The 22,732-nt window shown below is 39.1% G+C and overlaps 1 protein-coding gene across 1 annotated transcript in view; it reads right to left on the bottom strand.

Annotated features, from left to right (window-relative positions):
• The window catches only part of LOC133011712 (gamma-aminobutyric acid receptor subunit alpha-2), a 31,039-nt gene extending 24,072 nt beyond the window's left edge, over positions 1 to 6,967 (bottom strand). Inside the window, exons 1-2 of the mRNA XM_061079549.1 lie at positions 6,897 to 6,967; positions 3,712 to 3,827 (exon numbers count right to left, since the gene is read on the bottom strand). Of these exons, the coding sequence (XP_060935532.1) occupies positions 3,712 to 3,827; positions 6,897 to 6,967 (187 nt within the window). The remainder of the gene's footprint in view (positions 1 to 3,711; positions 3,828 to 6,896) is intronic.
• Between the last annotated feature and the right edge of the window lie 15,765 nt (positions 6,968 to 22,732).

Genomic DNA, 22,732 nt, shown 5'->3' with positions numbered 1-22,732 from the left:
GACATCACCTCAGAGACATGGAATCTTTATCAGCCGAGCCTGATCTGGCTGCCTTGATCAAACTATCATATGTCTAATGACAGCATCTGTGGAACTTATTGTACCTACTGATGATTACACCAACACAAAGGTGATTAAAGAAAGTTTATCACAGTCTTGTTTTTAATTATCTTTAACACCTGCTGTCTTGTACCCTTAGTGAAGGGTTGTGTTTAATATTGATATGTGGTATGTGGATATGCGGCTCAACAGCGTTTTTCTGGAGGTGAAGATCCTTCTCGTTTGCTGAATAGAGATTTTGAAAATCAGCCAAAATATTTAACAATGTTCTAAAAGTAGGGGGTCTCTGTTATGCTGAAGTCACATGGGCACTGAGATCATCACTTACAGAATCAACAGAATCAAACCAGACAACATTACAGTGTCACCCACGCATTTCAAACAATATCTATTTATACAAAATAGTCTCTTTCACCAGGACTCAGAAAATCTGTCAGACCAAAGAATGTAAGAAGCTTTCTTGTGTTTGTGAGTTTGTATTTTGCTGTTGTCACTTTCAGTTGGAGCTGTGACCATGTTGATCGACAAAGACGATTTCCGATGCCAAAGACAAATTGAAAGATGTGATTTCCAATAAAAAGCAGATGGTTTGGACAGTTTTATAGCTGACCTGAAGTCGTAGATACGGTAGATGGCAATTTTTGGGGGTAAAAACCATTAGTAGCAGCAACTGTGAATATGAACAGAAGTGAGCTGCCTCACGGTCACATTAATGATGATGTGGGAGCAACTGTGCTTTCTGCATTCACTCAGCAGCCTGGCTTGATTTCAGTGAAAGCGACAGACACCAATGTGTTAATTTTAAAAGAGCTCGGTATGACCTCAGACACCCAAACACATGACTTTTGGAAAGAAATGCAGGATTCAAGCAGTTAGGATTACAATCAAATCCATGGTAGTTACATTACAGGCTCTATAAATGCCGTTTCTGCTTCTGAAAGAAATAGGTCTATTTATCCATCAAATAGCTGTGTGGTTATATTGTATTACGCTATAAATAAATTCAAGAGAAATCTGCAGCCTAAACCCAAACAGTTATTCATTCATTGTTGAAACGATTACAGTTGTTTTTTTTTCTCTCCCCTGAAACCCTCTAGTAGCCCCAAGGGGACATGTGGGTTCATCTTGAAAACCTCTGCCCTACTTTCATCTTTTCCATCTCCATCATTTGATTTTCAGTGGCTGTAAAACTCACATCTCTTGTTTAATACAATACAGCGTTCGACAATAACAACATTCAGCCGTGACAATAGATATTTCCTTTCAACTGTATGTACAGTCTAATAATAATCCAATAAGAGACTATTGATTGTGCCGTCTTTAAGCACTGATTCACTTTCATTTGAACTGAATCAGTGTCTTTTGGTGCTATTGTTTAGGGGGATTTTTGTTGTCTAGTTACTATGTATTAACTGCATTATATTACACACGTGTCCATGTTTTTTTGTCCACACCCTGATTAGTAATGAATCTTCAAACTTTTTGATTTTAGAGAGTAAAATAAAGATGGTTGACACAGAGTGCACATACAATACATATCCTGCTGTACTTCATTGGGATTCAGCCTCCTTTTTTATGCCATGTTACTTGAACCATGAAAACTACCCCTGAATATGTATATAGTATGTATGAGTGAACACACGTGCAGCTGTGATGATGCTCTTTTCTTAGCCATTATAAATGTGTTATAAACCCAAGTCCACGGAAGCGTTAACATGTTTTTCCCACAGATGAGACATACAGATGTAATGTGTCTACAATTTGGAAAATTCCATCTGATGTCATTTCACTTTCCCATCTCTGACTGAATTCTGCTCTGTATGGCGTCAGCCCCGTGTACATTAATGGGTACAGTGCATTACTTCCACTACCCAGTGAGTGATTGTCTAGCTCCCACTGGGGCCCAGTCTGATAAAAATATATGTGCTCTCGGTACTTTAAGACACTTTGGAGAAAACTGCTGATTTATGTTTGAATGTTTTATTTAAATGTTTTATTTCAGACGTCTGATCTCCCTTATGTCTTCAGATCTGTCTTTGAAGAATGGTTAGGTCATGTCATTTTTTTCACTTTAAAAAATCAATATAAGTTTGTTGAACCAACCTTATTCAACAATTCAAGGGCCTAACCCAAAACACCAATAAACATACTATCTGTTTATATTTTCTAGAGACACATCAGGTAAACAGTTGATGAAAAAAGGTTCTGAAGATATCTGCTGATGCTTTACTCTAGTAATAGGCTCTAGATTGGAGCTTTTCCTCCACAGGAAATGAGCTAGCAGCACCATTACTGTTGGTCCAGTTGTACAGACTGAGCATTGCCAAGCTAAAGGAGGTCTGTTCCCCATATGGCAGCTCCTGGGCTGGGCTGATGGCCCCAGGAATTTGAATTTCAAATGGAACCACATCCTAAGGGAGGGGCTCAGCTTTGGAATGATGGGCCAGCTGGAAATGAGATGCCAAACATGGCTGATGATGGCAGAGGTGAGGATGGAGCGAGTGGCGCCAGAAGAGGCCACATAAGAAGACACGAATCTCCACAACTAACGAAAGGCTGTCCTGTGACGAGAGTTGGGATCGAGATCTATCACAGCCTATTATGCTTATGCAGCTTATAATGTATGAAAGGGGTCAGAAGCTCTGAAATTCACCTTTTACTGGCTGTTGATAATAAAACTTATAAATATAATAATCTACATTATGTAAATATAGTAGAATATATGTACTTCATACAACAACAAAAATGTCATATACAAACCATTCCAAAATGTGAATTCACAGACACTGCAGTTGGACATAAATCACAACATACAACTTCCATAAAGCTATTATACCCTTTGAATGAATACTCATTATATATTATTTCATTATAAGAATAACACACAAAGGCTGTTTTGATACATTTTGTTCAAAGTAGGAGATGTAATGCTCTGAGACGTAAAGCTGCAGATATATTGGAATATGTTTCCACCAATTAAGTGACTTTGAGAATTATCACTAAATCAACACTTACAATTGTGCCAGTGATGACAAAAACGCAAAAGGATCTGTGCACCAGAAAATTCCACTTCTCCAGGAGTTAATCCCAATATTGTAATTTCAGAGTCTGGTTCTATCTCCTAATTACAGATATTATAAACATGTGATAATAATATCTGGCAGACCAGAATATTATTAAAAATATTATGAATCTTTCTTACAGCTTAACTAGCTTTACAACCATCGAGCACAACTAGACATCACTAAAACATACTCTGTCAAATTTTCTGACGTTGCACGTAAACATAGTTTTTTTTAGATATCAGACAAATTCCGTGGACATTTTCTGCAAAAAGTCTTGTAAGAATATAAAACCTATGTGCAGGGTTAAATGTGGCCACTTTGGTTGCTGTTACTTTCCAGGAAGTGGAGTCAGGGTTATATGACCTAAATGTTTTGTGCACAGAGTGTGTTTGTCAGTTTTTTCTCGAGGGGATTGCTGCCAAAGGTTATCGAGACAACAAAAGCTGATGTTAAATGAAATGCTCTCACTCCAAATGAGCCTTTCAGAGACTGGATGTTTCATAACCAAAAATTAGACTGTATGAATTGAACAGATTTTGAATAATAATACTTCTGCACATCCAGTTATAGCACATCAGTTCCTTACCCCCAAGACCAGGCCGTAGACGGTTGTCGTATCCGTCCAGCAGGCTGTCCAGGATGCGTGTGAACAGGGTGATGTTGGTTTTGAAGGCATTTGATGCGGTGTCGGCATTCACTGATCTAGTCAACACACAGACACACGACAGCATGACCAGCTGAGGCCAACTTCCACAAACAAACCTATGATTACATTTGAAATGTCTTTGGATGCATAGCTGTTCCCCTCAGAGGCTTTTGATTTATGGAGAGAAAAGAGGTTATCATCTGACAGAGGCTCCATACATGCCCACACAGACACACACATACATGCACATTGTTACACACGGATGACCCAGTTCAAGGCAGAACATTTGTGTGCCATCTGATCTCAGAGCCAAAACACAACAGAATATGCTAATTTAATCAGTGCTCGAGATTCATGGTAAATAAATTCAGATAAAGTACTACATTAAAGATAAACATTATCAAAGACGAAATCACCTCCGTCAACAGCCCTGCTGTAACAGCCTCAGGTTATGGGCATATTTTACTTGAAGCAGGAAAAGAGAATATTACATATTAATCATTTTACAAATCAGAGTATTCTCTGTTTGGACCACATTTCTCTAATTACCGTTACTGAATGTATTGGGTTAATGGAGCCGGACTTACTGATGCTGCTAGGCTAAGAATATTTTATCTCATATTTTCAACTGTGCTTTCTTGAAAAGCAATCAATCACACTCATCAGTATGAGTTGAAGATATTGTATATATATATATACACATATGTTCAGGCTTTTTTATGATCATCCATAAACCTATAGATAAACAGTTCAGGTAGTTATTATGTTAACATTAGACTGCTAACGTTAGCTAAGGACGTAGCAAGCAGCTGACTAACACGTTAGTCAGATTTCCTAACTAATGTAGTTAAGCACATATGTTAAATATACTGATGAATTACTATATATATTATATATTTTACTTTAGTGTCTCCTCTGTGTTTAAGTTATAAATATCAACCATTTCTAAAAGCAGTCGTTCCCACTTGGAAAGACAAAACCAACCAGGGGCAAAATAGCTGCAAAGCCTGAACTGCTGACTTTTACATTTGAAAAGAAAATCTAAGTTGTATCATATGCAGTTACATATGCTGTTTGTATGATTGTATCTTCGCACTCCAGCCTTAAATTACTGCAGGAAAAAATCCCAGGGGGAGGCTTTGCTGTTTTTCTCCCATTCTTCAGATGCATTGCTAAACTTCAAAAAGGTCCATCTCCACAGCAAAGATTTACATCTTCAGTAGCCTATACTTTGTTCCAGATTAAAATATGTAATAATAAATATCCCACAGCTCTGAGGCTTTGCGTTGTTTTGAGGAACAAGGTTTTGTTTGGTGGGGCTGAGCAGTGACTGGGCCAGTGAGCCCAGTCCACGTGCAGCACGTATTCATGCACACCCTGAATGATGGGCACACACAGAGAGGCACGGTGGAGAAAATGACAGCAGTGATAAAAACTTAAGGGATTTTTTGACCATCCACTGGCCCATTAATGCAGTGGGATTTGGTTGGCCTGTCTGATGATGACAGGCGAGTGTGCTGTCTATGTGTATGAGAGAGAGAGAGAGAGAGAGAGAGAGAGAGAGAGAGAGAGATAGAGAGAGAGAGAGAGAGAGAGAGAGAGAGACAGAGAGAGAGAGAGAGAGAGAGAGAGAGAGAGAGAGAGAGAGAGAGAGAGAGAGAATCAAGAAGAGGCTGAGCGAACATGGCACTATAGGAAATACAATTTTACTAATTTGAAAGTTAAAAATGAGCTAAACCTATCTTGTCATTTTCACTTGTGCTTTTCTTACTGTGACATACTGTGAAAAGACCTATAGTACTACAGACAGTAGAATTGCCATCTGGCAGTCCCTCAGAAATTCTCTGTAGGCCTTGTGTACTTCACTTGATCATTAGGCCTCAAAGTGATTAAATGACCTCATTTAAATTATCCCCAATGATTCTTACATTGGTCGTCTTTGTTTGTATCCGTGCCAAAGAGGTTATTGGTCAGATTCAAGGATGATGAATAAATAAGGGAAGAAAAGAAGAAGAAGAAACTCATTAAAAGAAGAAACGTGTAACATTTTTGTTGCAGATCTGGATCATGGGGTGGATCCAGGAATTTGAACAATTGAACATTGTGAGATAAGTTTTAAGGGAATAATTCATGGCTCTTGATGAAAAAACAGGGCATGTTTAGATGACTGAAATATAAATGTGTGCATGCATTTGGTGCAGATCCATGAAAAAAATCCAGATCTAGTGATTTAAATGTGGTTTCCTAAGGGGACTGTTGGAGTAATGCACTCTCCTGTGTGCCATTCACAAAAGCTTCCAGACGTCCCACTTAAGAGCAAATATTGCTCTAATTTTAGCTTCTCTTCATTCCTTCCCATAAATTTTAGAATTTATTTCAAGATTTTGTTATTGACTTTTAAAGCCCATTCTGGACTGGACTGGACAGGTACATTTCAGATATTTTGACACTATATCTGCCTGGTGGTAACCTGAGGTCCTCAGCAAAGGCCCCACTCACCATTCCACAGTCCAGACTGAGGACCAAAGGTGAGTGGGCCTCCCGTGTCAGGGCTGCTAAACAACCTCCCTGAGGAGATTCACCTGGCAGACTCCTTGTCCATTTTTAAACCTCTCTTGAAGACACATTTGTGTGGGTGTGCTTTCTCCTATTTTGGGTCTTACTGTCTATTTTAATAATTTTACAGTTTTTTGTTTTATTTTCAGGGTACTCTTTTCTCATCTGTAACATATTTTGTATGTATGTATTTTTTTGCTCGTAATTGTTTGCCTTCAATTTTTATTTTTTTTAATTGTACCTTGTAAATTGTTAATACAGTTAATTATTATTAGCTATTATTATTCTTATTTTTACCGTTGATCCAGTGTGAGGAGTTCATTCTGATGAATTCAAAAGACACATGATGTGATAACGTGACATTTCATGTGAAAACCATTAGTGAATACCTTGCCTTAGTTTAAAAAAAAGAAACAAACAGAATTCTAATGATGCTTTTTACAAAATTATTGGTAGTTGTGTTGTCCAGGAAAAGCCCGCATTTCTTATAAATATTATCAGTATGACCTGGGGTCTCCCCCCGTGAGACAGAGAGTGTGATGCTCGGCCTGTGAGGCCCCCAGACTCACCTGGTCGTCCACACAGCAGTGAGCACCAGCAGGCTGAAGACCAGTAGAGACGCGCTGCCTCTGCTCCACATGGCTGCTCACACACCTACACACAACAGGACAGCCGAGCATCAGTGAAACCGGCTTCAGATGTGAACTGTGCGATCCGTGGAACCGTCACTTAAATCTGGGGGATTCCCTTTAGCGCACATGAGGAGCGGGTGAGAAGAACCAGCAGCAGCAGCAGCAGCAGCAGCGGTGACAGCCACTGACAGTAATTAGTATTCACTGACACGTCCCACGCCTCCACTCGCTCAACATTAATATTGGATCAAGTCAGTGCATCCGTTTCAAGCCGCGATTTACACGATAAAATGCAGAAAATAGCCAATAATATCAGACACTAAGAACGTGCAGGGGCTGCTCTCCCACGCTCCCCCTGCATCCCCTCACATCATAAATAAGACTATACAGGGTTTCATCCTTTGTGTCTGTGGCCTTGGGGGAGAGCGGACTCACCTCAGGTGCACAAAGTACCTGCTGCAGCTGGGGTCGTCGAAGATGCAGGAAAGTTAAGGAGAATTCGGCGCTCGCTCCCGGTGTGTAAGAGAGAGTGAACGAGCGCAGGTCTGTCATGAGAACAAAGCTGCTGATAAATCATAGTCCCAGCCAGCAGCAGGAATGCAACCGGAATGCATTGGCTTTCATTGTGTCCTCAAATTTCATATGAAGAATATATAACAAAAAAATGGAATGAAATATCAACTAAAAGATAAAAAATAAAATAAAAAAAAACAAAAAAAAAACAAGCAGTATGTTGGGAGAGGATCCTGGCTTCAGATTGCCCTGCTCGGCATCCTCCTCAGCTTAGTGTAGAAGCTCGATGTGAATCGTGATAAGCAAGGAGCACATCTCAGTCTCCCTCATCTCCACACAAAAACTACAAAGGCTGAGGAGGAGGAGAGACACTGGGTCCTAGAGGTAGTTTGGTTTCCACTGAGCCTCCTCTTCCTCCTCCTTCTCCCCCAGCTCAGATCTTGGAATGCGATGATGCTCATGGAGGTTGTGTCCAGTCTCGGTCAATAACACAGTGGCACGTTGATTATGCAAAAACAGACACAACTCTGTCATTGAATTGTACTGATGGAAATGGCAAGTTTGGAAATGGAGCATATTGAGTTTGCTACATTTGGGTGTCTTTTACACCCCCTGGGATTTTTCCTGCATGTCAACCTATCCCCAAATTTTAGATGCATGATTTATGAGAAATAGTTTGCTCCAAGAAATGTTCTCTAAAATGAATATAGAAAAAAACATATGGACACTGTCCAAAACAACTGACATGAGCCACAAAAAGATCTCCCATAGTCAAAAGTATACAACATGCATGCTACATTAAGGTTTCAGATAAGTATAGCAGTGAGTTGTGGTTTGCGGAACTTGAGGTAAAACTGCTTAATGATCTGTATTTATGTATTGTCTTTACAGCGGGGGTCCTCTAGCCTTTGCGCTTCATGGACCCTTTTACTAGGCCACATAGACCACAGACCCCCATTTGACCAAAGTTTAGTTCAGCTTAGATTTTTTATTTCAGGACCAAAATAGTCATGGACTCTCTCAGTCTGTTACCTGAATTAAATTATATTAAAATATGGGCCCCTTCAAGGACCCCTGAGAACCCCTGCCCCTGCACATGTGAAACTGGCCTTGCTCCATAGTGACATTGTGTTGCAGCAGTGGATGCAATGCATGTGGACGAGTGCTTCTTTTTTTATGTTATATACTGCTTCCTTTTTGTGGCTAGTAGCCTGGAAACCAAATCAGCATGTTTATTCACTCTCGCAAGTGTGAATATGTGTTGCGATGCATGCAAGCTAATAGGCTTCACCCTGATGATGCAGTGTTACAGAGTATTTTTCCCACCAAAAATGATTTACTTTGATACCAATCCCTTCTTTACCTCAGCAGATTGAAAGCAGTTTTATGAATCCACCACTTTTCAACACAGTGACATGTTGTGAGTGATGTACTTCGATATATGTATTGAGACTCACCAGAACCTTGATTTATTTGCCTTGTATTAATTTTTGGACCTTTATATTTTCTGTGATGGAAAATCCTTAAAGAATTAAATAATAATAGAAGGAGCTCCTCAAAACAGTCTTAGATGTAAAACTGACTGATTGATTCATATTTTTGAAGTTTAACTGTTTAGCTGCTGTAAACGAAATGTAAGGAAAAGTCTGGATATCAACTTGATGGGCAGAATCACAAAATCAACATGCGGGTTCAACCATCAACTGGATTAAAGAAAAGGTGTTTGTCTTTGTTGCATGTGTGTGTTTGTGTGAGAGGGGGAGACAGAGAGAACAAATGGCCCTCTTGATACTTTGTTGTTGCTAGGACTACAGTTTGAAATGTGGCAGAATTAGTCAGCCTATTGTAGATTTAGCGTTGACCGCTGTGCAGGATCATCTCGCCAAATCACCTTTAAACCAGAAACTCACTAAAAAAATAAATTATATAAAAATCAAACTGTTTCCATGACATTGTTCTTGAATTGCGCCACATGCTCAACATGGACTTCTTTGGGAGCTGTTCTTTCAGCACCACATCTTTACTGGATAAATGAATGTAGCTTCATCCAACATCAAACTACAGATCCCCAGTCACTCTGTCCTCTGAACTATTTTTTCACATGTAATATGACAAGCTAGTGTACATGCTACTGGCAGCACATACATGTGAGATTAACTTAATTAAGTATTTTTGTTTAGTCTTTATATTAATCCCTAAATTTCACCATGTATTCATTTAATGACAAAGGTCAGTCTCTGGTGTTTTGTTTACATTAATTCCTGAATGTAATATACATTTTTGTAGGGAAAGTGTCATGTGACTGTACTTTGTGTCATTTGCTTCATGTGAGTCAGAAGATGGAGTTGACCTTTTGACTTAGATGACGAACCATGTCATTTCCTTTGGTAATTTGTTAGAATTCCTTGTAGCTTAATCACTGAAAAATAATATAGAAGTAAGTGCAGGTTAAGTTAAAGGGATAGTTCACCCAGTGAGCTTCAGGGGTAAACAGTGTTGCAGCCAAATCCAATACAATTAAAGTAAATGGTGATCACAAATGTAAAATAACAAAAGAAAAAACAACATTTGTGTGCGTTCATGAGCACACATCGCACACAAGCTTTCGCCCAAGGGTATGCACGGTAGCATTGCTAGTTCCAGTAGCATCGCTGCATTACTGCAGTTACTGCTGAGTACTTCTGATGTCGTCACATGCCCCTTGGGGGGGAGCATAGAGGCGCGAGCTTGTGTGGTGTGTGTGAGCGCGTGAACGTGAAGGCTGTAAAAACTTGGTGTAAATGACACCGTTTTGAGTCGTTGGATGACATCACAGGGGCAATATGGAGGCATTTCATTTTTTTATGTTGTAAGGAGGAGTCACCAGTTACTTCAATTGTATTGGATTTGGCTGCAACTCTGTTTACCCCTAACCCCTGACATATAAAAATGTTTTATATGAATAACAGAAGACTGATGTTTTGATAAGCAACACAGATAAATAAAAGTCTATGCATCTGGTAACTGTGGCAGATACAGTGACAGGTTGAAGAGAGAGGATGAAAGAGCACACCACACACAGAGAAAGAGAGAGAGAGAGAGAGAAAGAGAGAGAGAGAGAGAGAGAGAGAGAGAGAGAGAGAGAGAAAGAGAGAGAGAGAGAGAGAGAGAGAGAGAGAGAGAGAGAGAGAGAGAGAGAGAGAGAGAGAGAGAGAGAGAGAGAGAGAGATAATTCTGTCTCCATGACTTCAGAGGCTTTTATTCATTTCCTGGAGACTTCCTCTAACCTTAACCCAAACCACTGACCCAGCCATCTCCAATTAACTATAGTCTTTAGTCTGAACCCCCACCTCCATCCCCCACGCTCTCCAACACACACACACACACACACACACACACACACACACACACACACACACACACACACACACACACACACACACACACACACACACACACACACACACACACACACACACACACACACACACACCCCAGGGGTCGGACCATTATCAAGCAGTCACTGCCTTCCTCTGCTATGCTTCTGATTAGAGGGTTGTCCCATTAATCTCAGCTCTAATCCATAGCTGTGACAGGTGATCGATGACGCAGGTCATCTCAATATGGTGAGCCTCGGGCTCATCATCAGGTCAAGCAAAGAAGGCAGGTAGGACACACACGCTAGCGAAAGGCAACAGCATCAAGGACAAAAGGGAAAAAAGAACAAATCTCTCATTTTGTAAAACTGTGTTGTCATGGTTTTGCATGTGTTTCTTTTTTTCCTCTGAACTCAGATTGTACTCGTGCTGCTAGCCTCTGGGTTACATAGTCTTACAGCACATTGTTTATTGCAAGATGTTGCATCATAGTTCCGCCAGGCCTGCGCCTGTCCCGGTTGGACACTTTGAGTGACAATGCATATTGATCAGGTCCATGCAGAGGACGGTGAGCAAATAATTTCAGGGTGAAAGGTGGCTGTGAATATTTTATTACAAAAAATCATTATTTCACCTCTACATGGTCAGCATGGTTTCAAGGAAAGCAGTGAAATATGATGTGACAAAGGGAGATATCAGTCCCAGATTAATTTAATAGATACTTTTACAACACACATTTTTCCTGATAACACACATTAATACAAATAGTGCCATCCAAATATGCAGTGTAATTCATTTTAAGTATGATTAATGGGAGGCTGATTACTCCCATCTGTCCTTTTGCTGGTAACCTAGACATGTCCATTAACCCTTTCTTTTTTTACAGCCGCTATTTTCCAACAGCAAATTACCTGTAAACAGTGAGAATACCAAGGGAGCAATTCAAATGCAGATTCAGACAGGCAGCGGCTGAGTGATGTGCACTCAGTAAGTGGGGGAGCAGCTCAATCAAAAAAGCTGGAGAAGGAGAAGCGAGCTGCTGCATCGATACAATCCAAAATGAATCGGTGCATCTAAATAGAGTCAATACCTCATAAGGGCTGTCTGTGTATTTGTTGCAGAACAGAATAAACTGCTTAATAGCCATGTGGGGTGATATGACTCACATGCACGCACACGCATTACGTCCTCTGCTTGAGAGACACGGTAATGTTCCAGACATCACTCATCCACATAGACGTACATAAACGTTTCCATCACCAGGTTTGACTTTCTGTATGAAGTTAAAGCTACACACACACACACACAATATATATCATATTATATAGTGGCACCAGGTGGTCTGCGACTGTGCTGAGATTTTGGGGGGGATATACCTGAGCCAGTCTTACAACGTGCTGTTGTCAGTTGTGTGTCAGCACGAGTTGATTCCCCAGGCAGAGCTGGAAATGCTCAAACCATTCTCAGGCCTGTTACCTCGGCAACAAGTCATGCATGGCAGAAGAAAGATGTTGTGAGAGAAAAAAGATGAGGAGCCCATCGAGGGGCTCTGACACTCTTAAAGAGATAGGTCACCCTCAGAAACTGTTTGTCAAACCCACAATCCCAGCAGCTGACACATCATTACGCTGGAACGACTAAATGGGATGCAGCCGTCGCTAATGTTATTAGTTACACCTGCAGTTGACAAAATGCCAAGATGTCCGCTCGGGGGAAAGGCATGTAAATCAATATGTAAGAGGTGACAAATGGATATGTTTATGTTCATGCCGGACAGTTGAGAAAAATGCAGAGCTGGAGGAAAATATCATACTCAGCCAGAGACAAAAATAGAACATGGTATTAACTGTTCAAAATCTATGATACATTAAGGAATCTTTAAGAATAATGATGATGTGTCGGCTTATGGAGAAGCTACAGAGAAAGTGTGTTTTCATTTCAGTACAAAGACACACACATATAAAGTAGTATTTTGTTAAAGAAAATGAAATACAAATAAATATAATATAATATAGTTAAGTAAATAAAGACGTAATTATAATATTATATATATATATATATATAAATCAATGCCTTTATTTTAGAAGTCATTTGTCTGCAGAACTTATTCTGATTTCAGTTATGAAACCAGCAGAATTTAGACACATGAATTTAGACACATGATATGTGACATAAGAATTTAAATAGGATGCTTAAATGTCCCACATATATTCCTGCTGATGTTTACAGATGGTTTCAAGGACCAGGGTGTGTTTCAGTGCAGAACACCTCAGCCCTGAGCCCAGAGCACCACAGATGGAGACAAATAAAAGTTCATGCAGAGTTCACGTTATCGGCTGCCAGATGATCTCAATTTTACAAAACACTACAGACAAATCTCTGCATCCTGTTTTCTGTGTCTTATATAATGCAATAGATGAAACACAAGTAGCTTATTAAAATTAAAAGGTCACTCTCGTGACCTTGTCAATGCTTTTTATTTAGCAGGAGTTTTCTGCACTCGCCGTGGCTAATTTCCCTCAGGTTACCAAGGAAACTAAAGCCAGCGTTTTGGCAGTCATATTGCATCTGCCATCTTCAGCTGCAGAGTGTCTACAATAATTCCTTTTTTATCCACGGCTAAATTTAACTGCTGAGCCCGTGTGTACAAACAGCAGCGAGCTAAACCGTGGGCTCTCACACCTGGTTTCCATAGCACGCTGTCACATGCTGAAAACATCTCTGTCTCACAGAGCAGCAGAGAAACTCAGCAGAGGACATTTTTAGATCTCTATGTGGGGGCTTTATTTTGTGTCACTTAAATGCTACAAAGCTGATAAAGAAGTATATGTGTGTATGTTATATACCTCCTATACGGCTTGTATAAAAACATGAGAGGCCACTACATCTCTCATTTGTTAAACATGGTTATGCACAACAAAATATTGACATCCTGTAGGTAGAAATCCTGCAGTTTACAAATTGTCATTTATTGTTCATTTTAGGCAAAAAAGTGTTGTATGGTACAATGATTCCAGTGATTACTCCTATCTCAGTTTCTTCCTCTGATTTTAAATAGAAGTGTATGAAAGTGGCGTCAAATTTTTATTTAATCAAACAGTATGAACAGCCCATAGTTAAAATTTAAGTTAAATGTATCTTATTTAGCTTATTCCAGTATATTTAGATATGCTCTACAGATTTTAATTTGACTATAGGCAGATTGATATAAAGAATTTAGTATTTTTCTATTTGAAACTAACTAATGACCTTTTCTCTCTTCATTTAACAAAAAAATCGAACCATTCATTGCATTGGATAAAGACGATTTGCCCAAATAAATATAATCTAAGTAGTGTTTTTGTTTCCTGTGTAGAGCTACAGATGTTTAACCTTCAGTGTTTAAACAGCATTTAGATCATGTCTATGATGAGGGGTATTGACAGTAGCAGGCAGGCATAGACAGCTTTAAAGTTTATTGGTACATTACAGTAGTGTCTGTTGCTGCTTTCGTTCAAACAGCCACTAGATGGTGCAGAATTAGACACGTTTTAATTTTCTCTGCTCATTTATAAGTCAGTTATCAGTGTTAATGTTCTGTTTTTTTGTGAAAAAGTGGAAAAGATGATTACCCTGTAAAAGAACAGTGATGAAACATATGACCTGAGGTGGTGTTGAAGTCCTGTAAATGTTTGTGTTTTTCACTTTTACAACTTTTTACATTGATTTCTGTGAGGATTGATTTTCTACTTCTATCATTTTAGATGTTTTTGTTATTTGCTTGTGTTTTCTTGTTTTAGTTTAGCATCTTGAACGTCTAAATTTGTGCTTGTGGTTCTTTTGTCATTTTAATGAACGCAAGCTCTCTGGTTTGAGATAAAAGTATTTGTCAAAACTCATGGAAAATGTGTCTTTACTCTAGTAATTATGTATAATATAAAATAAAGGTTTTATAATTATACTGGGGTCAGTATATTTTACTTATTTATTCATTACTTCACATAAACAACATAATCCCTCTCAACTGCAACACAGATTTTCAGTTGTTCTGTATTCAACAGTATAAAAGTAAATCAATGAGACAGTATAGTTTCCTCGGCTTTAGTTTCTACCTGAGCAGGAAGAGACACCAGCTGCATGTGCATCTCATTATGTTTGTCAGCTCCTATAAACTCATTTCACTTTGTTTTGTTGCTGTCTCATACTGTGGAGACAGTATTGTATGACTCACATTTAATATTAACACAAATTCAAAAAGCTGAAAGTACAAGTTGAAATGTTCAGTTTGATATTGTCATACCCAGAAAGTCTAAAGCTGTAACTAAGTAAAACTGCATATAGACTGGCATTTGATCTGCACAAACTGTTATATTAAGGTGCAGGTGTTTTCTCATTTTGGAATGGGACACGCTCATCTCTGCTGTAAACAGGTCACTTCAAGGTCCAGTATCTAAGATTTAGTGGGGATCAGTTGACATAAAGTGAATAAAATATCCATAATTATGTTGTCATTATTTGATAATCACATAATAAGATACAGTTGCTGCCTTCACAATAAATGAAGTCATTGAATCCTATGTTGATATAAAGCAATGATCAGTTTTTCTGTAATGACCTGTATCAAAGAGTGGAGGGGTATGATGGAACTCTCTGTTGAGTCCATGATAAGTGTTATACTGTTCGCTCCTTGACGCTGATACTACCACTCGTCAAAAGAAACATAAAAGTTATTTTTATTTTTCACTTTTTATTGGCAGGAAACCAACGGTGGTCACCAGCTTTGCATGTGATGAGCTGTGACAGGAACCTGGCAGGCTGCGGGACCAGCTGCTGTTTTCTGAGCATGAACAGAGGGAAGGAAAGGGGTGAGGGAGAGGAGGGAGGACAGGCTTTTATAGCTTCATCTTTGTCTTCTGCTCTGGTTATACACTGTTGCGCTGACATTTTTTAGATCGGATTTGAGTTATGTCCTTTATCCAAACACATATATACGTATGCAATGTTGTTTTGAGATCAGTGTTGATTCTCTTGGATGCTGAGCAAGAGGTTGTTGACCATGTCTACGTACAAGAAAGAAGTATTTCAGATTCCATTATACCTTATATGCTCTTGAGGTGGTGTCTTTCATGCTAACCATACATTTACAGTATGTCAGGTCAACATCTGCACTTGTTCTCCCCAATTTTAGCTAAGAGCAGCGAGCAGCTTAACTGAAGCTTGTCAATGTAGTCATATCATAGCACTGGCACAGCTACAGTTAGTATGGCTAGTTTTCCTGTGAGAGATGGAGATTTATGTAGTGGACGTGTTTAATGGTGATTTGATATGACGCTGTCTCTCGTGTCAACTGTACAGATGCCCTAACCAATCGATTTATTTAAACAAGAATGGCACTCAGTAGAGCAAAAACCTCCAAATACTCATTATCAAAATCTCACTGTCTCACAGTGTTGAATAAAGGGAAAAAACATTCCTGGATCCTACCTCTGATCTGGATCCAAAATGTAATAGTTTCTTTGATGACCAACATCCTTCCACCAAGTTTCATTGAAATCTGTTCAGTAGTTTTTGTGAATCCTGATTACAAGCAAACAAGCAAACAAACAAGCAAATGCAGGGGTGAAAACATAACCTCCTTGGTGGAGGTAACAATACGTCTAATTACTATGTGTCATGTGAAATGGGCTGTTTGATGTAACAATAAACAACACTTTTCTTAACAATGATACACAGTGCTGAAGGAAGATGCTAATTATCATCCAACACTCAGTCTTTCCTACACTGAAGGGTTTGAGTCCACAGAACCCTTTTGGAGTCTCAGGGTAAACAGTGTTGCAGCCAAATCCATTACAATTGAAGAAACTGGGAAATGATTCTTCAAACTTTAAAAAAAAAAAAAAATTTAAAAATCAAAAACTGCCTCCATTCTGCTCCTGTAGTGTCATCCAAGTGTCCAGAGGCCTCGACATGCAGATTCGACTGGAAATGGCGTTATTTACACCATGTTTCATTGCTCCTTCAGAAGCTCCATCCCCCCATATTTATGCAAAATCTTCAAAAGTTGGAATTAACCACAAACATTGGCCTTACTGTAACACCCTCTGTATTCCCACAAACTACACATTCAACGACCAGAATCAGCAGCGACAGTGAGTGTAAGTCTGCCCTCCAGGTCAGTCAGACACTCATGTACTGTTACTCCTTCACCAAACAGCTTCCCCATGTCCACACGGGTCTTCAACATGTCGTTATCTTCTCTGGGTTTGCTGAAGTCTGTGATGCTCCAGCACTGAGCACGTTGAGCGCTTCCATGATTGTGGGTATAGCATCCTGTGAAATTGTGTTGTTAGCTTTTCCAGTGGCGGACAGTAGTTGTTCTGAGACAGTGGTGGTGTTTCGTTGATAGTAGAAGGAAGAGGAATGAACACATTATCTTGTTTGAGATGCAACAAGTGATGTTTTACTAAAAATCCCTCAGAGAAAGAGGATTGGCGTAATGTTAGCACATACTGTTTATGACCGTGCAGAGATCTTCATCCTGTGCACGAGCGTTAATATCCTTGTTGCTGATTGGCCAGGACTGTGATTTAAAACCAGATTTCTTCTCAGCACACACATAGACCATACAGCTAGTGAGGAGATATTAGCAGAGTTTGACAAAAAGTATAATGAATTAATATCACCTACTCCATTTTTAATACACTCTCCTTGTTGCCAGTTTACGCATATTTCATAAGATACAACAACAAACAGGCTTTTGCTTAACAGGTTTAATTGTGTTTCTTCAAAACATTGCAATAGATAAGGACTAATAAATTAAACATCAGTTAAAAAAAATATCTTTATCAGCATATTGACTGTAACAACTTGAGCGGATGACAAGGAGTTCAAATTGGAATAATCTACAGTTACAACCATAGTTTGTTGTCAGCTTTGAGACAAATACAACCTGGCATCAACATTTTAGTACACAATTTTTTAGTCATTTTCCATCGGCCAATGTTGCAGAAAATAATCTGCAAACCAGAGCATTCAAAGATCTGCACCTTTATCAAAATATTAGTTCCACTCCAGGGTCTGTTAGTGTTTGACTATGTGTTGAATTATTTGTCTCTTAAGTTCTTAGTGGAGAAGCATTTTATTGAGTCTTCGATGCAGTATTAGTTTATGTAAGGAAGCCATTGAAGGTTGTGTACATATGTTCTATGCGGTTGTTTACAGTTATTGCTGTCTGTGTGTGGCTTATCTAATTGTCTAAATATTGCTTTAAGTGGTGATCCTACTGATGAGTATTATCATCAAGAGTATAATCAGGATCATGACTCCACAGATCATTGTTCCACATCACTGAAACCCACCAGTGCAAAGATGCACAAGCAGATAAGACGAGGGTTTTATGGCTCTTCACATTCTTTGCGTAAATGATCTGACACACACACACAAAAAAAGAAATCAATGACATGCTTTCCTTCCTCAATTCTTCATAATGACTGTCGTCTACCTTGGTATATATTGAAGGTAGGCTATATTGCAAACTGCATTATCCTATCAGCCACCAGGAGCGTGCACTTACTGTAGATGGTTTTTGCCCTGTAGCGTTCCAAAAACTGGGTTATGTGAGGTTGTGTTACAGATTCAACCATTAAGATTCACCGGCTGCTGTGAGGTTGTGTTACACATTCAACCATTAAGATGCACGGGCTGCACCAGGGAGGGAGCCCACAGGACTGGTAGAAGAGATAATGTCGTCACATGGGACAAATACAGCATTAGACAAAAAGTGAGAAAATAGTGGAAATAATCTGTCATTGCACAGTTCAGAAATTAAAAGGATGATCTCATCCACCTTTCAATTCAGGCAATAAATCAAATGTGAACCAACCAGTTTGTTGATGATGTACTGAACCATGTGATGGCATTTAGCTCCCTCTAGTGGTCTATCATCAAGATGTCCTTGCTTTCTGTACAGTGTGTACGAGATAAATCAAACATGCAAATAATTCAGTTTTGAAATGATTCATCCTCACCACAGTGTATCATCCATGTTTTAGAGTAATCACAATTGCTAACTTAGTAAGAGCAAGTTAAATGTTATTTCAAACAATTGTAGAGAAACATACCTACTCTCTTGGTTGTGTCTGACAATAGACTGTCATCAAAAAAGTTGTTCACAAAGGCCTGAAAGAACTACCATTCAAAATGAAAAACTGTAAAACTGGTAGAGTTTGATTTATATTGTTTGTAGAGAATCAAATTCATATTTCCAAGGGTTTTTAGAAAACTACTGTATTTACAGAAGGCAAAGGGTATAATTTAAAGCATTAATAGAGTAATGGATTCCAGGATATTTAAAATGCTATTTTACCATGGAACATAAACATAAAAATGTTTAAGTCACTGAGTTATGAGTGTGAGGAATTTCTGTTTATTTTCTCAAAAATAAGGCGAGTCAGATTACCTTTACATTCAGTACCTTTTTATATCCTGACACCAAAATTAAAATAATATTCATATAATAAAGGCAGTAAGAGAGAATTATTTTAAATCAAAACAAGCTTTTGAACAACTAATAAAAAACCTGAAATGCTCTTTCAAAGGACTGAATTGAAATTTCAACCACATATTTGTCAATATATATAAATTTATTTCGAAAATGTTGCTTGATTTTCATTTCACTGGTATAGTTTTGTTGTTTTTTAATGAGATCAACAATATGCAAAAGTGTCCTGTGTCAGTCATCTACATTAAAGTCTCTGTATCCTGCACACTACAGTTCTGCTAGTCACAAGCAGGATTATTATACGAGTAGCACTTGTACTCTTTGATTGGTGTTAAAGTGAAAAGCACATCCTCTCACAGCATTGTGTTCAGAATAATGGGAAGAGTTGAGCCACTAGAGGGAGTACTGCGCTGTGGTTTTCTTCACCACTGCTCCAACATACACTGAAAGTCCCATTTTACACCATCTGCACCGTCTAGTTTGTGAAACAGCTTCTGAACCGTTTCGACAGCTGAGATGATGATGATTAATTGAGAGCTTGATCTCAGGAATCTGTTGAACTTTCCACAAACCTGCCCTGTGTCAGCTGTCAGAACTGCAGCAGGCATGCGCAGGGTCTTTAACTATCTGTCTGCCTGTCAACCAGAACAGCATGTTGGTGAGGAAAAAATAAAAAAAAGTAAGAAACAGAGAAGCCCACAACCTGCTGTTGGCAGCTCCATCCATCATGCACACATTTAGAGCAGCATAAACACTGAACATCAATCTGTTGTTGATGGAGTCCTCATTAGTACATGGATGTTCTGTGTTTCTATGATGAGATGTATTTTGTACACTGTTGTGAGAGCCAGAGACAAGGGGGTAGAGTGAGGGACCAACAGGGAGGTAACTGCAAAATCAATTTCACACATGCCTGCGTTTAGGAGAGGGGCGAGTGGCGGCAGACATCTTGATCTGTCCATCAGTACCAGTGCTTCTCACCACAGTGGCAGCATCATAACTCCTGTTAGACCAAACAACGACAGTGGCCAACAACCATGTCTCCATGGATGATACGGCTATTAGAGCGGGAAACTGGGCGCCTACTACATCACGAGTCTCCACACCCACTTTAGTCATACGACATCTTAGTCAGGTGTACAGTGGAGCTGAGCTCATCCACAGACCTCAACCTGTAGCTCCTACAAACGCTCTCCAGTGAATAATAGAGAACAAAATGAGGCCAAAAGGAAATGCATGCTATTCGTTGAGCATTATTTTTGTAATTCCTGTATCAACATTATAATCCCAGATATTTCAAGATCCTGATAAATGAGGAAATACTATAGACGGTTAAAAGGATCCGCAAATTATGCTAAAATATATTGGATATGAACCCTCCATCTTGAACATTTGGAGCCAGAGTCAAACATGAGACAAGAGGAAGAAATTTCAACAAGGAGATGAGACTTAAAGAGGTATTGGCTCCGACGAGCAACTAGACACCTGCTGTAGTATCATGTTTCAACTCAATCGAACAATACAAATGTTAAAAAAAACAAAGGGTCTTTAAAACTAGCTGGTGAAGCTTTCAGTTAATCCTTGGAAGTCTACCTGGCTCCTTAATTGAAACGCACCTGAAGAGTTTTGTGTTTTCAGAAACTCTCAACTCTGTGCTGCCCTCATGTGAATCTATTGTATGCCAACGTAAAGGACGTGTGTTCAGAGATGATTACATTGTTTGAAACAGACATATCTCTTTCATATGTAAGGGAAGCATAAATGAGCCTTAAAGGGTTAGTTCACAGAAAAATGCAAATTCCCTCATTGTCTACTCAGACCTACTAAGTTAGAGTAGAATCCAATACAATTGAGTCTACCTTGACCTTTTCCTCAGACATAATTGCCTCCATACTACTCGTGTGGTGTCCGCATGCCCCGATATTTGTATTCAACTAGAAAAAAATTAATTAACACCTGTTTTTGGCTTAAATGTCTTCTGATATCTTTCACGTATGCACGGGCACACTTGAACATCGCACACTCTGGCCCAAAAGCACAAGCGGGATACTCATTCGTGTGCCTTCATTCGCTAGTTTAGCTACTTCCGGTAGTGGACTTTTAGGCTTAAAACTTGGTGTAAATTAACTTGTTTCTAGAAGAATATGAATGTCAGTGCTTGCCAACACTTGGATGACACCACACGGGCAGTATGGAGGAATGTTATCTTTTTTTCTGTTGTTTTATTACGTTTGAAGAAGGGATCACTTTGACTGAAACACTGTCTACCCCTGAGGCTCCAAAGGTGTTTTGTGGACTCAAACACTTCACCATTGGCAAAGTGGTGAGTAGATAATGTGTCTATTTAAATTTTTCTTTAACATGGAGGAGTTCAGATTTATGACCAATACTGCAGCCAGCTACCAGGGGGGATTGAAACCCTTTGACTTGACTTTTAGGTAGCTGTCATGTCATCCATCTTCAAACTTTATGTGTGGTAAATACAGATAAACTTTGAAATGGTTCTGACGCTCAAGTACCCTCATCTATAGATTCCTGAAGCAACCACTACAGAAGATTTACCAAAACTGTCACTGTGCCATTCATGTATTTATAGCCAGTTAACATTGAAAGTGTCACTATGATCAGAGGAAGCACTCAATGTCAATAAATCCCCCACATCACCTCCATCAGTTACAAAACAAAGCAGTAAGAGGAGACACCAGAGAGGACAATTTAGTGACGACATGTTGTGTCCTATCTGGGTAATGACAACCGTCATATATTCAGAGATTGGATTATCAGGGGTGGGGAGTATTTTTATAATTTCCAATATGGTCAGGTTTTCTGAACTAGTTTTATATGAGAACTAAAACCGAATTGAATTAACTTAGTGGAAAAAACAGAAATGAGACGGACGAATGTAATGCCACATGTTTTGTTGCTACGGAGACTAAACCAGATGAGGAGGATTTTATAGGATTTTATAGCAAGGTACATATGGTTACTTTCGAGCCGTGAATTGGATGAGACGATTTCATGTCTTTGGACAATATAAAACTAAGCTTAGCTTAGCATACAGAATGGAAAAGGTGCATTAGTTGTGACCCAATTTCTAGTCCACACCATGTCGGTGCTTACGGACACTTGACTTTTTTACGTTTTGAAGAATCGGTCACCAGTTACCTCAACTGTATTGGATTTGGCTGCAATGCTGTTTACCCCTGAAAGGGCTGTGTGGACTCAAACACTTCACCAACCCCTCCATCAGCATAGTGGTGAGAAGGTAATGAGTGAATTTTAATTTGTGGGTGAACAATCCGGTCAATCTATTCCTTTATTTCAACTTGAGCTGAATAACAGCAGCTTAATGAATGAAATCAGCAGGCTCCTCTACTTAAGACTCCTAACATGATGATGCTCTTTCATATGCTCAACCTTCAAAA

This window comes from Limanda limanda, chromosome 10 (assembly GCF_963576545.1).
Source record: "Limanda limanda chromosome 10, fLimLim1.1, whole genome shotgun sequence".
In the NCBI taxonomy this organism is placed as follows: domain Eukaryota; kingdom Metazoa; phylum Chordata; class Actinopteri; order Pleuronectiformes; family Pleuronectidae; genus Limanda; species Limanda limanda.
Note: the sequence above shows the minus strand (reverse complement) of the source record. Positions and strands in the feature narration are given on the sequence as shown.